The sequence below is a fragment of the Meles meles genome, chromosome 6 (genome assembly GCF_922984935.1).
Source record: "Meles meles chromosome 6, mMelMel3.1 paternal haplotype, whole genome shotgun sequence".
In the NCBI taxonomy this organism is placed as follows: Eukaryota; Metazoa; Chordata; class Mammalia; order Carnivora; family Mustelidae; genus Meles; species Meles meles.
In genome coordinates, this window is record NC_060071.1 from 136,986,738 (window position 1) to 137,003,064 (window position 16,327).

Below are 16,327 nucleotides of genomic sequence, written 5' to 3' on the forward strand. Positions count from 1 at the left end.
TACTGTGGCTAGCCTGTATATTTCACAAGGCAGTTGATAGGTTTTTCATATTTACCAAAAGAGGCACAAATGTGCATTTGCATTAAGTATAATATGCCTGTCATAGTGCAGATATGTTATAAAAATGTCCATGATCTCACTCGTGTCCTTACTCATTTTACTGATCCCTGAGAGCTCTTGATTAGTAGAGAAAAGCACTATGACCTAGAAAGAAGTTGCATGGGGAAAAGTAGCAGTAACTCTGCGTATTGTTTGGTTAGATTATAGACTCCTTACTATGTCAGACTCTTGTGATCCTTTCTGAATATTGGGTATCATCACTTCACCAGAAGAGTCTGAGATTGGTACTTGCTGAGTGATGAAGGTTTGATCTTGAAGCTTACTGTCATCCCTGCAGTAATAACAAAATGACAGACCTGTCAGCAACCACATACACATGGAACCTGGTTCAGAACAGTAGACTTGTCAGTAACTCCCACACAGTTCTAGCACATACAAAATGTATCCACAACCATTCTGATTAGGCTCATGGTCATTGCTTTGTCAAGAGAGCTCTTACCCAAATTCCTCTCTCTCTCCATCAAGAACAACATAGTCTGGAACTGGAGGCCTAGAATGCTGGCTGTATTTCCTGTGGTAGGTAAAAATGAACAGTGAGTGTCTGCTTGTGCCCCGTATTTCAACTACACTTAAAGTGCTAAATGAAATGTTTCAGTTGGATGAGATGCTTATTTTCAAAACTGAGCTTTACACACACATAGAGTGAATATAAAGTCAGGCAAGTTAATACAAACTTATTTTCTTTTAAAATTGAGACGTGTTGAACTTAAATGGAAATATTTATGGAGATGATCAAGATGGTGATACACATACAACAGCTATTAATAGTGATAGTTAAGACTCAACCAGAGTACTGACCAGAAATATGGCCAGAAAAATTCCCTTCCCACAAAAAGAACCTCAGATACAGAAAAATTACCCAATGGAGATAGACCCAGTGTGAAAATTCTTTTGCATTGGAAAGTCTGACTTAAGAACAGAAAATAATCATATCCTAATTCAATAGGCTAGTGGAAAGTAAGCTTAACAGGATTATACATATATATTAGGTTGATTTGCCAGGAGATAAAGACACATACTCTCCTAAAACTGGTCCTCATTAGATGCATATGAAAGCAGGAAAAACCCATTCAAAATATGGCCCCATTAAATAGTCTAATAATGATACATAAAAACAACGTACTTTGGATACTACTCATACCTGAGTTGTAGCCACAGTGATTGCTGATGCACAAAAGAGTACAATTTATTGGTTATACTCCTTGACTTTGTTTAAGCACAAAGAAAAATACCATACTGTGAGAGTCACAATCATACAATCAACTGAACTCATAAACTTCTAGTTACTGTCTTTGCCTTGACCATTCATCATCTAATTCCTCTCCCCTCTGGCTTGAGCTTTCTCATTAAATTCATCTTCACCTCACATTTCGCTATTCTATTCCCATCTTTTCCCTTCATCCAACTCTGGCATGAGATTCTCACAGGCTTAGATTTGTTCCTTTGTGGCCAGATTTAAGTTCATTGCTTTGGTGTGAAATATTTCTACTCAAATTCCTTTGTTTTTCCAGTGTTGAAAACAATACAGTATGGAACTAGAACTCTGGTTGTTTCTTGGGGTACAGAAAAGTCAACTCACAATGAGACAGACATTCTGTACCTATGGTCTGCATTCTGCCTCCACCTCTTAATAAAAAACAAAACTTTGGAAGGCTACCAGAGACACAAAGTCCATTTCAAAGTCCTCCATTTTCCATTTAACTATAATTCTTTAAGCTCTATAATTCTTTAATTCTATAATTAAATAATTATAATTATTTAATTCTTTAATATAACTCTTTAATTACATAAATATAATTTAATTATAATTTATATTCTAAATATAAATAATTCTTTAAGCTCTGCTCTTTTCATTGTCCTCTTACTTGTTCTCCTGTTTATTTTAGTGGTTATTCCTAGCCTCAGCCCTTTACTCATCTGCCTTCAGCCACTCTCCTATACTCAACTACCAGTTTTCACTAAAAATGCTCAAATCTCCCTCCCTAAGCTCACCTGTACTCAAATCCCTATTTACAAATGCCTCAAGTATTTTCACTTCAATATAATGGCATCATCTCCAATTCAACACTGAAAATACTCCTTGCTATTTCTTCTGCCCAGAATGTTTTTTCCTCCACCCCCTGCTCCTATATTCACCTTTTATTTTTTTTTAACATCTTTATTTTTTTCATGTTCCAAGATTCATTGTTTATGTACCACACCCAGTGCTCCATGGAATATGTGTCCTTTTTAATACCTACCACCAGGCTCACCCATCCCCCCACCTCCCTCCCCTTCATAACCCTGTTTGTTTCCCAGAATCCACAGTCTCTCATCTTTTGTCTCCCCCCGCCCCGATTTACCCCAATTCACTTTTCCTTTCCTTTTCCTAATGTTTTCTATGTTATTCCTTATGCTCCATAAGTAAGTGAAGCCATATGATAATTAACTTTCTTTTCTTGACTTATTTCACTCAGCATAATCTCCTCCAGTCCCATCCATGTTGACAGAAAAGCTGGGTATTCATCCTTTTTTTTTTTTAAATTTATTTATTTGATAAGAGAGATCACAAATAGACAGAGAGGCAGGCAGAGAGAGAGGGAAGCAGGCTCGCCGCTGAGCAGAGAGCCCGATGCCGGACTCGATCCCAGGACCCTGAGATCATGACCTGAGCCGAAGGCAGCGGCTTAACCCACTGAACCACCCAGGCGCCCCAGTATTCATCCTTTCTGATAGCTGCGTAATATTCCATTGTATATATGGACCATATCTTTACCCATTCATCTATTTAAGGGTATCTTGGCTCTTTCACAGTTTGGCGATTGCGGACATTGCTGCCTTACCTTTTAGAGGGTCAGCTCAAGCTTTTACCTCCTTAGTAACTTTCCCAAACTCCTTAGTTAGGTCAGATTCCCCCAATCTACGCTATCTTACCATTATAAACCACTCCTTGGAGCCAATGTCATAGTTCTGCTTTTACATTTGTGTGATGATTTGAATAATGTTTTTCTTCCGTGTAGGCTATGAACTCCCTGAGATTAGAAATGATGTCTTTATTTGCTCAACACTATCTTCAATAAGTAGTAGGTACCCAGTATGTCTATGCTACATGAATTAATGGATAGATTAAATAAAATTCAAACATTTCCTTCATGCTAGCTTTCCAGATTTTTCATTTGCCTTTCATACCACCATTCTTGCATTTCTAAGCTAAACACCTTAATGTTTACACTTTGCTTTCTTTATTCCTTTTTTCTCTTATCACCGAGTCCTGTTTCTCCTTCCTCAGTATCTCAGTTTGTCCCTTTTCTCTGATGGCTTCCATTCCCACCTATACGCGCACTGCCACACGTCCAGAGGAGTGTGGCAGCTTTTGCTGTTCCCAGCTCTACTTCTGTGCTGTGGTACACCCTACATGTCAGTGTGTCAGGTTCAGGTCAGCTCTGGGAACAGTGGCCTGTGAACCCTTCCAGTGAGACAGTATGAGAGTAGGGCTTACTGCTCTTGCATCCCTTCAAGGCAGGAAAGGAAAGTGTGTTACACTACTCTAGAATGTACAGTGACCTAAGACTTGGTTTTTTCTGCATGGATTTTAAGGGTCATCATAATTTAATCTATAGATCCAACCTTATTTCTTTTTTTTTTTTAAGATTTTATTTATTTATTTGACAGACAGAGATCATAAGTAGGCAGAGAGGCAGGCAGAGAGAGAGAGGGAGCAGGGTAGAAGCAGTCTCCCCGCTGAGCAGAGAGCCCGATGCGGGACTCGATCCCAGGACCCTGGGATCATGACCTGAGCCGAGGGCAGCAGCTTAACTCACTGAGCCACCCAGGCGCCCCAACCTTGTTTCTAATTACTAATTACTTTCTAGTACCATCAGGTTTCTTCAGCCTGGGAAGTGTTTCCTCAATATCCCCCAAACACCCCGCCTCCATTCCTACCTCTGGGCTTCAGCCTAAGCCCCTCTGATATACCCTTCCCACTCTGTGTACTCCTCTCTCCTGCAAGGCACCTTGCAGGTGATACATACTCTTTGAAATATACTGAAATATATGAAATATACTTTCTCAGTCTTCCTGACTGAAGTCTTCGGTGACTACTGTAGGCCACTGATACATTGTCTGAACTCCAATGATACTTTATTGTGCCACCTAACCTTTTTCTTTGCTGTTTGGTTTTGTTTGGGCAACTAGATTATAAACTCTTAGAGATCAAGGGCAATGTCTCTTGGGGTACCTGGGTGGCTCAGTGGGTTATGCCTCTGCCTTTGGCTCAGGTCATGATCTCGGGGTCCTGGGATCGAGCCCCACATCGGGCTCTCCGCTCAGCAGGGAGCCTGCTTCCCCCTCTCTCTGCCTGCCTTTCTGCCTACTTGTGATCTCTCTATCAAATAAATAAATAAAATCTTAAGAAAAGGGCAATGTCTCTTAATTCCTTTGAATGCCCATAGTCCCTAACATAGTACCATGCATGTAAGCAATTAATAAGTGGTTGATCTATTTTAGCCACTTTATAGTTCATTACCAGGGTTATAGTCACTGATAAAATATAGCGGAGAAAGAAAGTGAAATGAATCGTTAAAAATAATTAGTTGGAATATCTCAGGATTTCTGTTTTCTAGGTCTTTTTCTTGGTATTAGAGGTTCTCTTGAATAATAATCAGCTTAAAAATCATTTACTTGGGAGAGGGTGGTTGGGTTATGGACATTGGGGAAGGTGTGTGCTATGGTGAGTGATGTGAAGTATATAAACCTGGCGATTCACAGACCTGTACCCCTGGGGTTAATAATACATTATATGTTAATTTTTAAGAATCATTTACTTATCTTTGCGAAAATTGTTAAAATCCTAACATTACTGTGCTGCTCTTTAGTGACAACTCACGCAGCCGAGCAACATTGTACCTTCTTAGCAAGCATTCCCTTCAACATCTAAACTGTCTCTTTTCTCCCCTCTTTCATTCTAACTCATCTTTCATTTTTGTGCTCATTCATTCATCTCCCATTCTTCATCTCTGGGAGTGGCAGGTGCTAAGCAGTATGACCGGTTTGTATTTTCTGGTCCTTTCCCATTCTTTTAATTCTAAATGAGAATATGTTCATTTTTCCTATATGGTTTCTAGGTTTGGTAACAATTTGGTATTTTGCTACAAAAATAGGGAGTTACCTAGGAACAAAACCATTCATTTTTGCAAAAAGCAATCTCAAGACTTTCTCCTTCTGCTCCCAGGTCAAATCTCCAATATCCACATTTCCTTGAATATCGGTCCTAAAGAATTTCAAAGAAAAAAAAGAAAAAGTATACATAGCCAAATAAGCATCTCATCTTTTTAAAAAAAATATGAAATATGTAAACATGAGAAAATTTCCAAACCATAACTGAATATTAAGAGGCTTCCAAATGTAATAACTACAATGCAAACTGTGTCCGTTACAAAATCATAAAATTGAAATGGATATCAATAGGCTAGCCATTGTGAAATGTTATATAGGTATTAAGATAAAAATAAGGAAAACTGGGCGCCCGGGTGGCTCAGTGGGCGCCTGGGTGGCTCAGTGGGTTAAGCCGCTGCCTTCGGCTCAGGTCATGATCTCAGGGTCCTGCGATCGAGTCCCGCATCGGGCTCTCTGCTCAGCAGCGAGCCTGCTTCCCTCTCTCTCTCTCTGCCTGCCTCTCTGTCTACTTGTGATCCCTCTCTGTCAAATAAATAAATAAAATCTTTTAAAAAAATAAAAAAAATTTAAAAAAAATAAGGAAAACTGTAATAGGAAAAAGGTTTGTGCTCAAACATTCAGTAAATAAGCAAAATAGAAAGTTTGCAGTATAACATGCATTGAGATACAAAGACAAAAGGAACAATAAAACAATAAAAAAGTTATTTACAAGGTGAGATTATTCCTAAATTCTTTTTAACGTTTTTTTTTGTATCAGATATTTTGCTATGAAAACAGAGTGACGGGGCGCCTGGGTGGCTCAGTGGATTAAGCCGCTGCCTTCGGCTCGGGTCATGATCTCAGGGTCCTGGGATCGAGCCCCACATTGGGCTCTCTGCTCTGCAGGGAGCCTGCTTCCTCCTCTCTCTCTGCCTGCCTCTCTGCCTACTTGTGACCTCTCTCTCTGTCAAATAAATAAATAAAATCTTTAAAAAAAAAAAAAAGAAAGAAAACAGAGTGACAAGAGGTATGTTTAGAAAATTACACATAACAGGGCACCTGGGTAGCTCAGTGGGTTAAAGCCTCTGCCTTCAGCTCAGGTCATGATCCCAGGGTCCTGGGATCAAGCTCGGCATTGGGCTCTCTGCTCAGCGGGGAGCCTGCTTCCTCCTCTCTCTCTCTCTCTCTGCCTGCCTCTCTGCCTACTTATCTGTCAAATAAATAAATAAAATCTTAAAAAAAAAAAAAAGAAAATTACACGTAACTTATCTAGCCTATTTTCTTACCTTGAAATAAATCTGCAGCTAAGCTTTCCAGGCATAAATGCTATCACTTCCCAGGGGATTTGTAGTCTATTTGCTATCTATGAAAGCTGGCTGGCACTGTAGAGAGTACTGATGTTATACAATGTAAGAAACGTTTTTCATATAGGTCTATTGGGGTAGTTTTCTTTAAAAGTTTAGGTTTTGCCTTAGATCACCGTATACTTCAACTTTCCTTCCCCAATCTGCCTCTTAAGCAGATGATGTAATATTCTAATCACCATTTCTGCCCTGCTGGTACAGTCAGTAGTACACTGGGGTTAAGATGAGAAGTAGTTCAGTAGCAAAAATGTCACACAGGGCAGAAGAGGAAGAGTCTGGTTTCTGCAATAACGATGTGGAGAATCATTTTATATACCGCCCTCTGAAAACGTACTACTTTGGAGCCAAAAATGTAAAAGAAACTGCCTTATGTATGGTAGGGACTCAATTTTCTTGACATATTAAATTAAAAAAAAGAAATTATAGCAAACCTCTTGGTAATGGAAGTAACAGACCTCTGAATATGGCAAAAAGTTTTAAAAATCATAGCATGGACATTTTTGAAGAAGGGTCTTGTCTTTCAAAAGCCACTGACCATGTCTAACCTTCCCAACAGCTATATAATTTAAAAGAACCTACAGGGGCGCCTGGGTGGCTCAGTAGGTTAAAGCCTCTGCCTTTGGCTCAGGTCATGATCTCAGGGTCCTGGGATTGAGCCCCGCATCGGGCTCTCTCCTTGGCAGGGAGCCTGCTTCCTCCTCTCTCCCTCTGCCTGCCTCTCTGCCTACTTGTGATCTCTCTCTGTCGAATAAATAAATAAAATCTTTAAAAATAATAATAATAATAAAATAAAATAAAATGCACTATAATTCATGGTTTAAGAGTGTACTGACAGACAAAAATGCTAACAGGAAACAATCATCATATCCAGTCTACAACTGTCTCAAGCATTCTGCTACCTTTATCACAGTGGCAGTAGATCTCTGGTGTATATTTTGGAAAATTGTGGGGACTTTCAGTTAAAACAATGATGGGGGCCCACTACTGGATGTCCTCCAATCCATGGGACAGTTCTGTACAATAAAGAATTATCACAAAGAACTATTATATTGGTTTTTTAAGTTATATGTTTAGTTAGATATTATTACCTATTAATTTCATCTCAGAATAGTAAAGGGAATATTACAAAATATTTGTGAAAGTACACTTATCAAAAATGTTTAAACTGAATCTGATCAAGCATTTGTAATGAGTTTACAGAAAGTAAAATAAAAGAATACGTTAAAAGATGTTACAATGACATTCTATGGAACAAATGATCTAGTCTCTTTAAGAAGTATCTGTGATTAAAAAAGGGAATCTGCTAAGAAAACCTACTAAGCCCCACACACTGTGCTAAGCATAGGGGTTATAAAGATGAGTAAGATAGTTCCCGCCCTCAAATAACTTATTGAGTAATCTATTCAATATCTAGATATTAGCAAACCGAACTAATGAACTTACTTCTGTAAAGGGCACAAAAATAGCAGCACAAAAGAAAAAATAGTAAAGGTATGATTAGTACCATTTCTCAGCCTCTGTAAGATCGTGATTCACACTGTTGGTGCTGTGCTCTTTGCCATCAAACGTTCGGATTTTGGGATATTCTGTTCTTCCTGCACACGCCTCTCTCATTTTAAAATCGAAAGCAGCTTGTGCTACCCGTTTATAATGCTTCCTGCTAAATAGGATCTGTTGCTTCACTTGGTGTAGAGCATCTAAAAAGAACCTTTCCACTTCTGTTCTCTCGTCCAATATGTTCTTGGCCAGCTTCTTTACTCGATTCATTTCTTTGTCCTTCATCTGGAGAAGTTGCTGCAGCTTGTCAATTTCAACCTGCCCTGCTTCGTTCTCTATCATTGCCTGTTGCTGTATTTTACAAACTTCAATCTCAAACTCTCTGGTCATACAACTCAGGGCAGTCTCCAAGCTCACCACTTTCTTCTGAAGAGTTTGAATTTGCAATCTCTGCTGGGTAAGTTGCATAATCTTTTCCTTAACCAACAGATCATTGATCTCCTAAAAACAAAGACGAGAGAGGTGAGAGGTATTTTTAGTCGATTTCGGAACTTAAAAGTTCCTAATTTTCATTACTTCATGAGATTTAAATTTGATGCCAGGTTGAGATGGTGATATTTGGTGTTCTATGTATGAAGAGTAAAAAACATCTGAGGGTTGTTCTTCTCTGGGCTTGTGAAGGCCATTACGTTTCCTAAGTAAGAAACTGTCCTTCCTCCAAAATTCTGAAACTTTCAATATTTTGTATTATCAAAAAGGGTGGTTTCAAAATCAGTAAAACAATAGAGTAACACATTAACAACTATATACTGGAAATTGTTGCCTATCGTCAGGTAGAGACTAGTTGCCTATTTCCTTTTCATTTTCCCTTTCTTCCTTACTGATAAAACTCTAGTTTTATTCAAGAGAGTAGGAAGTCCAAATGACAAACAAACAAAAAGCAGAAAGATAGGAAATGAAGTCTAAATGGAGTGGGAACCTTTTGATGTAAAAGGAAAGTCTGAGTCTCTTGCAACTTCTGGGAGTTTTTTTGTAGAGCATCAGCTTCCTTCAGATGGTATGCGAGAGCTTTCTGGAGATAGACATTCTCTTTAAAAACAGATCTTCCAGCATTGTTCAATTGCCTGAAATAGATAGACAAAAGATCCTAAAACACAGGGCTAAGTCTGGATATTACCAAACTGGAACAATGATTGCCTTATCCCCCGATATTAAAAATAATGACCACCACTTATTTAGTTGATGGTGGGTACTCAACTGTTAGGTGGGGATCTTATGACTAAATTCTCACCAACGGAAAAGTAAAAAGTTATGTGTTACTTCCAGTCCAAGGCGGTTAAGAGCAGACAGGAATTTCCCATGCTCTCTCCTGTCCACATGATTGGATGTGAAGAAGTCCAAGATGGAAGCAGCCCCGGTTCCTGAATCACCACTCAAGTAGAGCTATCAGACTCATATTGGATTGTTAAGTGAGCAAGAACTAAACCATTGAGACTCGAGAGTTAATTTATTAACAACACAATTAAATGTTACTTTCACTAACATACCTCATGACAACTCTGTATGGTTGCTATGATTATCTGCATTTTTAAAGATTTTATTTATTTATTTGACAGATAGAGATCACAAGTAGGGAGAGAAGCAGGCAGAGAGAGGAGGAAGCAGGCTACCCGCCAAGCAGAGAGCGCGACGCGGGGCTCGATCCCAGGACCCTGGGATCATGACCTGAGCGAAAGGCAGAGGCTTTAACCCACTGAGCCACCCAGGCGCCCCGATTATCTGCATTTTTAAATGAAGAGATTTAATCTCAAAAATGTTAGGGAAAAAAAAAATGTTAGGAAATCTTCTGACAGTCAGTCAGTCAGTATACAGACTGGGAACCAAAGTCTAACTTCAAAGCCAGAGTTCTTTCCTCCACCCAACCCTCTTACAGAAAGGGTGGGTGGGAAAGGGGCCAGGACACAAAGAGAAACAGTGAGGGAAAGTAAACAAGAGAGAAAGGGAAGACAACAGGGTAATAACAAAACACACCGGCAAAGAGGTCAGAGAGGTTAAGAGAAAAAGGAAAAGGAGCCGGCAGTCTCTTACACAACGGCTTCATGGTGAGCTCTCTCTGCCAGCATTATTATCTTCTTCTCAGCCTCTTGTTCTAGTCGGTGCTAAAAAAGAAAATAGGCTGTTTTAATACAGAGTTCAAAAAGTGAAGTATTGATTTCATGATGTGAAATAAAACACTCCTGTCCCATAACCTAGTGTGGAGAACTCCAAGTACTGGCGGAGGAACTAGCAGAGAGGAGCGTGTGAACACAGGAACCTCAGGGTACCTCCAGGTCTTCCCGCTGAAGAAGCAACACAACAAGAAAATACCAAAAAAAAAAAAAAAAAAAAAAAAATCCACATCAGTACTGGAGAGCAGAACTGGGAGAAATTTCTACTATATACCAAGTGGCAAGAGTCATTTATTTACTTATACAACATACTCCTACTGGGCACTAATATTGTACCAGATTTTTTAGATGCTGGAGATTCTATGGTGAAAAAACAGATAAAGTCCCAGATAAAATCTCACCTTATATTCTAGGTGAGATCCAAGCAACAATAATAATTAAAATGCATTGTGCATTATTATGCGCCAGGCATGGTTCTAAAAGCTTTATATTTACTAATTACTTCTCACAACGACCCTAAGAATTAGACACCATTATTATCCAAAAACAAGGATGAGGAAACAAAAGGGGGAAGGAGGAGTTAGTGACTTGCCCAGAGTCAGATAGCTTGTAAATGGCGGAGCAGAGATTCATAGCAGGCAAGGTGACACTGTACCACCTCCCTAATAAGTAAACGAATAAGAGAATTAGACTGTGATGTGTTGTCCTGCAGTCATGAGTTAATGACACAGACAGTAATTGAGGGAGATTCTTTTAGATTGGGGTTTAGGGACTTTATCTCGGAGGAAATAACATTTGAGCTCTGAAGAATGAGAAGAGCCAGAGCTGGAGGAAGAACATTCCAGAAAGGAAAAGCAAAGTATAAAAATATGCCATTGGGAAAGGGCTTGGTGGTTCAGGGGACAGAAAGGATTAAATGGGGAGACAAAACACCAATAACCTGAGGGAAGTCTTTGATATGACCAGGTGGAGCGTGGAGCACGCTACAGTCTGAGATGACTAAACAAGCTTACTGGAAAGCCGGCTGCCAGAAGCCAGCAGCACTGGGGTTCACGCCAGCTCAGGAGTCCATACTTAACCAGGTGGTTTACACCTGACATGGCGAGATGGCTACTGCTGCAGCTGGCCATCCCAGCACTCACTCCCATCCTCCCTTTTCCTTCCCAGTTCCCACTAGGGTCTAGAAAAACAACACACTCACTTTTCCAGCATCCTATATAACATGGTTCTGGCCAATGAGATAGATGTGAGAAGAAATCTGCTAAGAGCTTTTGGGAAGGCTTTTCTGGTTTGCAGATCAAAAAGAAAAGCTACCACAGCTGGAGCCTCCCCTTCTTCCTGCCTTAAACACAGACAAATCTTAGAGCTGCCTTAACCATCTTGCATGTATGAAGGAAAGGCCAGCAGCCACCTACTTCCAGACATAAACATCCTGTTTATATAAGCACTGTCAGTCAGGTATGCTATAAACTGACCAAGCACTCCTAACCTTTGTAGAATGCTACAGTTAGCAGAGAAGAGATCAAGCTTAGGGTGGGACAGAGTTTTGGAAAAGGCAATTGAAAGCAGCCCAGGCCTGAGGACTTCCATTCCTAACAGTGCCAGGAAGTACCCCAGAGGGAAAGCACCAAGATTCTGCTCCTGCCCCACTCCTAGGTTACATGTACTGGGTATCTAGAGCCACTTTTTGAAGCAAATCCTTTATCTAAACCTGATAGGAGTACTTATTAGCCCCACTCTCAACTTGCTACATCCCTATGAATTTCTGGAAAAAATCTGTACAATTCTTCCCAAGAATGAAAAATTAGAAGAATTAAAGAAAAACCATGGTTCCTTTGAAAAGCCTGTGTGGAAGAGAGAAGTGTTCCAGTGCACTTCCACAATTCGGAGAATTAACATCAGAAGCACAGAGAAACATGGCAGTTTGTGATATGCTAAGGAACATTTTTGAGCCCCCTTTTATTAACACCCTTAGTTTAGCTTGGCTTAACCAGGGAAACACCTTCATCTGTACCAGAGTGACCTCTCCCATCCTAGTCTCCCTATATAATGTGGTACATGGGGCTCCCTTCCACCAGGGGAACACCAAGCTGCAGGGGGTGTGTCCTGAAACCTTGGTGAGATGACAATCCCCCTTGAGGATTTCAAGAATCTCTAACTAGGGGCGCCTGGGTGGCTCAGTCAGTTAAGCATCTGCCTTCAACTCAGGTCATGATCCCAGGGTCCTGGGATTGAGCCCTGGACTGGGCTCCCTCCTCAGCAGGGAGTTTGCTTCTCCCCTTCCTACTGCCTCTTTCCCCTATCCCCTACCTCTCCCCCTCCCCCTCTTTCCCACTCTCCCCTCTCTCTTTCTCCTCTTTCCCCTTCCCCTACTCATGCTCATCCTCTCTCTCTCTCTCTCAAAAATAAATAAAATCTTTAAAAAAAGAAAAAGAATCTCTAACTAGAGGGGGAAATGGACTAAACATTGAGATATCCTGAACAGGTTTTGTTTTCCCTGTTTTTGTTTTTTTTTTAATTCTGCTGTGACTTGATAAACAATTCTCTAATAAGATCCAAAGGGAAGGTTCACATGTCTCAGAATGCATATAGATACTTATATCCTTTTAGTAAACAAAATATTTTTTAAATAAAATATTTCTTAATTAACTCTAAAATGTCGTACCTTTTCTTCAAAAAACCTGCCCTCCAGTCTTCTAAGTGTCTCCTGATGTTTCCTCTCTGTGTTCCTTAAATTCTCCTTCAGCTATAATTAAAACAACAACAAAAGATGAATAGGAAATGGAGGGATTGAGGCACATTCCTGGAAAAGAAATTTCAGGAGAAAAGGAGATTTTCTTCAGGAGAAAAGAAATTTCTTCAATAAAGAAACACTTTATGTTATATATTATTTCTTAATCCTGAACACAGAAAAACTCCATGTCCCTGCCTATGAGTACCATCTTTCGGACCAATCTTCTACAGACTTACAAGATCAGTACTGAGTTTTTATAAAAGCTATTCATGAGCAACCGTTCCCAAGACAAGTTGTTCTCATAATCATATTTTTAAAATATCATGTAGACTGATAAGAATCATAATATTTTAGAATTGGGGCACCAGTCAGAGGATAGATAGTGCAACTCTTGATCTTGGGGTCATGAGTTCAGGCCCCATGTTGGGTGTAAAGATTACTTAAATAAATACACTTTTTTTTTTAAAGATTTTACTTATTTATTTGACAGACAGAGATCACAAGTAGGCAAAGAAGCAGGCAGAGTGAGGAAGGGAAGCAGTCTCCCTGCTGAGCAGAGAGCCAATGTGGGGCTCAATCCCAGGACCCTGAGATCATGACCCCAGCCGAAGGCAGAGGCTTAACCCACTGAGCCACCCAGGAGCCCCTAAATAAACTTTTTAAAAAATAATATTTTAGAATAGAAAGAGATCTTAAGAGTCACACTTAATATAGGATTCCCTGTATGAGAAAAATACCTACAGACAGAAGCATCACTAATTCAAATCTCATTAATTCATTAGACTAGTATTTCATAGTTCCCATTTTTAGAAAATTCTTCCTAGAATTAATCTAAAACACATCTCCCTAAGATTCCCACAGACAGAGCCTTCTGTCCTCAAAACGTGTATGCATGGAATAAAAAGGACATAAAACTCTCTAGGCAAAGAAAGGTAAACTGATTTAAAGCTATGATGCTATAGTCTACATTTCCTGGCTGGCAGGCGGAAACAGGCATACTCAATCTAATCTTAATGCCATAAAAAAGGCAGTAGAGAAGAGCTTCCCCATGAGACAGATCTTTCTCACTTACCAGCTGTTTTACTCTGGCAAACCACTTCACTTCTCTAAGTCTCAGGTTTCCAGGAATTAAAAGAATAATAATAGTAACTAGCTCATAGGGTGTGGCAAGGATTAAATAACAAACAATGCAAGTAAAGTACCTAGAATAGTAACCATTTAATATAAAGGCTAGTTATTACTATCTTTAAAAGAAAGGGATTTTATTTATTTATTTGACAGAGAGAGATACAGCGAAAGCAGGAACACAAGCAGGGGGAGTATGAGAAGGAGAAGCAGGCTTCCTGCCAAGCAGGGCTGGATCCCAGGACCCTGGGGTCATGACCTGAGCCCAAAGGCAGGTGCTTAGCGATTGAGCCACCCAGGGATCCCCAATAAATAAAGTATTTTTTTAAAAATTCCATTTCTAAGACATTATCCTAAATGCTAATTACAGATAGAGAAGAATATTGCTACTTAGATGTTCATAACGGTGTATAATAGTGGAAAATTTTTAAAAAGTCCAGGGGAATCTGGGCCATTCAGTCACTTAAGCGTCTCCCTTCAGCTCAGGTCATGATCTCAGGGTCCTGGGTTGAGTCCCACATCAGGCTCCCTGCTCAGTGGGGGGGGGGGGTCTGCCTCTCCCTCTCTCTCTGCCCCCTTCCACCGCTCCTACTTTCTCTCTCTCAAATAAATAAATAAACTCTTTAAAAAAAAAAAAAGATTGTTACATATTCTTTAAAAAGAAAAAAGAAAACAGTCCAGATGTCCAAAAACAAGGGACCAATTAATCAATCATGATACATTGAGGCACCTGGGAGGTTCAGTTGGTTGAACTTCAGACTCTTGATTTTGGCCCAGGTCATGATCTCAGGGTCATGAACTCAAGCCTTCTGTCTGGCTCTGGCTGAGATTCACTCCTTTCCCTTTCCCTCTGCCCCTCTCCCTCCTCTCTATCTCCCTCTCTCTCGGTCAATAAATAAATAAAATCTTTTAAAAAAATAAAAAATAAATCATGATGCATCTACCCGTGGAATTCTATGCACCTAGTCAAAAGATTTTATAGAAAAATATATAATGGCATTGGGGCGCCTGGGTGGCTCAGTTGGTTAAGCGGCTGCCTTCGGCTCAGGTCATGATTCCAGGATCCTGCGATCCAGCCCCGCATCAGTGGGCTCCTTGCTCAGCGGAGAGCCTCTTCTCCCTTCCGCTCTGCCTGCCTGCCTGCCACTCCCCCTGCTTGTGGGCGCTCTCTCTCTCTCTCATTATCTCTCTGTGTCAAATAAATAAAATCTTTTTTAAAAAAAGAAAGAAAAATATGTAATGGCATCGAAAAACATTCGCAATTAAAGTAAAAGAGTTAGTTAACCCTTTGCACATAATGACATTTGTTTATGACATTTGTTTATTTATTTGAGAGACAGCATGAGAGCAGGTTGAGGGACAGAGGGAGAGGCAGACTCCTCACTGAGCAGGGAGCCCAGTGTGGGACTAGATCCCGGGACTCCAGGATCATGACCTGAGCTGAAGGCAGCCGTTTAACCCACTGAGCCACATTGGCACCCCAATTTTCAAATGTTTCTAAATAGAGGAAGAAAAGGGGGAAGAAAATAAACCAAAATATTTACCAGGTCTCTAGGTAGTATAATTGTCAGGGGAGGGCTTAATTTTCTTCTTTCTTAACAGCTAGATTTGTCAAAAGAAAAAAAACTAAAACAAATTATTAAAATAACTGCAACCTACCATTGTATACTCCTTCTGTTAATCACACAGAAATCATTTTTCTTTAAAATTTATGCTTTGAGTAACTTGTGATAATCTAAATTTAATTAGCCTCTTTTAATTTGTATAGTGAACTCAACATATACACTATAATTAATTTTCTTCCGTTAGGAATACACCTTCCCATTTTAAGTTCACACGCCCCTATACCTGACTTAATTCTTCCATATTTGGGATTCCAGAGAACCACCTTATTTTTTCCCATCGTCCAGTATCTTTTGCCTTTGAATTTTTAGTCTTCCATGCCTGTGCCCCTTTTCGAAAAGTCCAAAATCTATTTCTCCATTAGGTGGCAATATTGTTCTTAAAAAAAAGAAATCATACCAGCAGCCCACTAGAATATGCGCTAGTTAATTCACTTTGATTCAGAATGTATGCCTATACCTATACTTCTGATAGCTATTTTGAGAGTTCAAAAAAAGTTATGGATCTTAACGTGATTCAGTCTTCAACATTTTCATACAATTTTTTTATATTCCTTTTAGAAA

General features: G+C 39.7%; 1 protein-coding gene across 8 annotated transcripts in view; it reads right to left on the reverse strand.

Moving 5' to 3' along the window:
- Positions 1–16,327, reverse strand: part of BBOF1 (basal body orientation factor 1) — a 41,394-nt gene that overhangs the window by 5,349 nt on the left and 19,718 nt on the right. For 2 of the 8 annotated variants that reach the window (XM_046008747.1, XM_046008740.1), the window contains 7 exons: positions 12,948–13,028; positions 10,203–10,273; positions 9,094–9,238; positions 8,122–8,615; positions 5,267–5,368; positions 560–631; positions 277–391 (listed from right to left, as the gene is read on the reverse strand). In XM_046008747.1, coding sequence (XP_045864703.1) covers positions 277–391; positions 560–631; positions 5,267–5,368; positions 8,122–8,615; positions 9,094–9,238; positions 10,203–10,273; positions 12,948–13,028 — 1,080 coding nt within the window. Of the gene's footprint in view, positions 1–276; positions 392–559; positions 632–1,261; positions 1,285–5,266; positions 5,369–8,121; positions 8,616–9,093; positions 9,239–10,202; positions 10,274–12,947; positions 13,029–16,327 lie in introns of all 8 variants that reach the window. The other 6 variants (XM_046008743.1, XM_046008741.1, XM_046008745.1 and 3 more) reach the window with 6 other exon arrangements.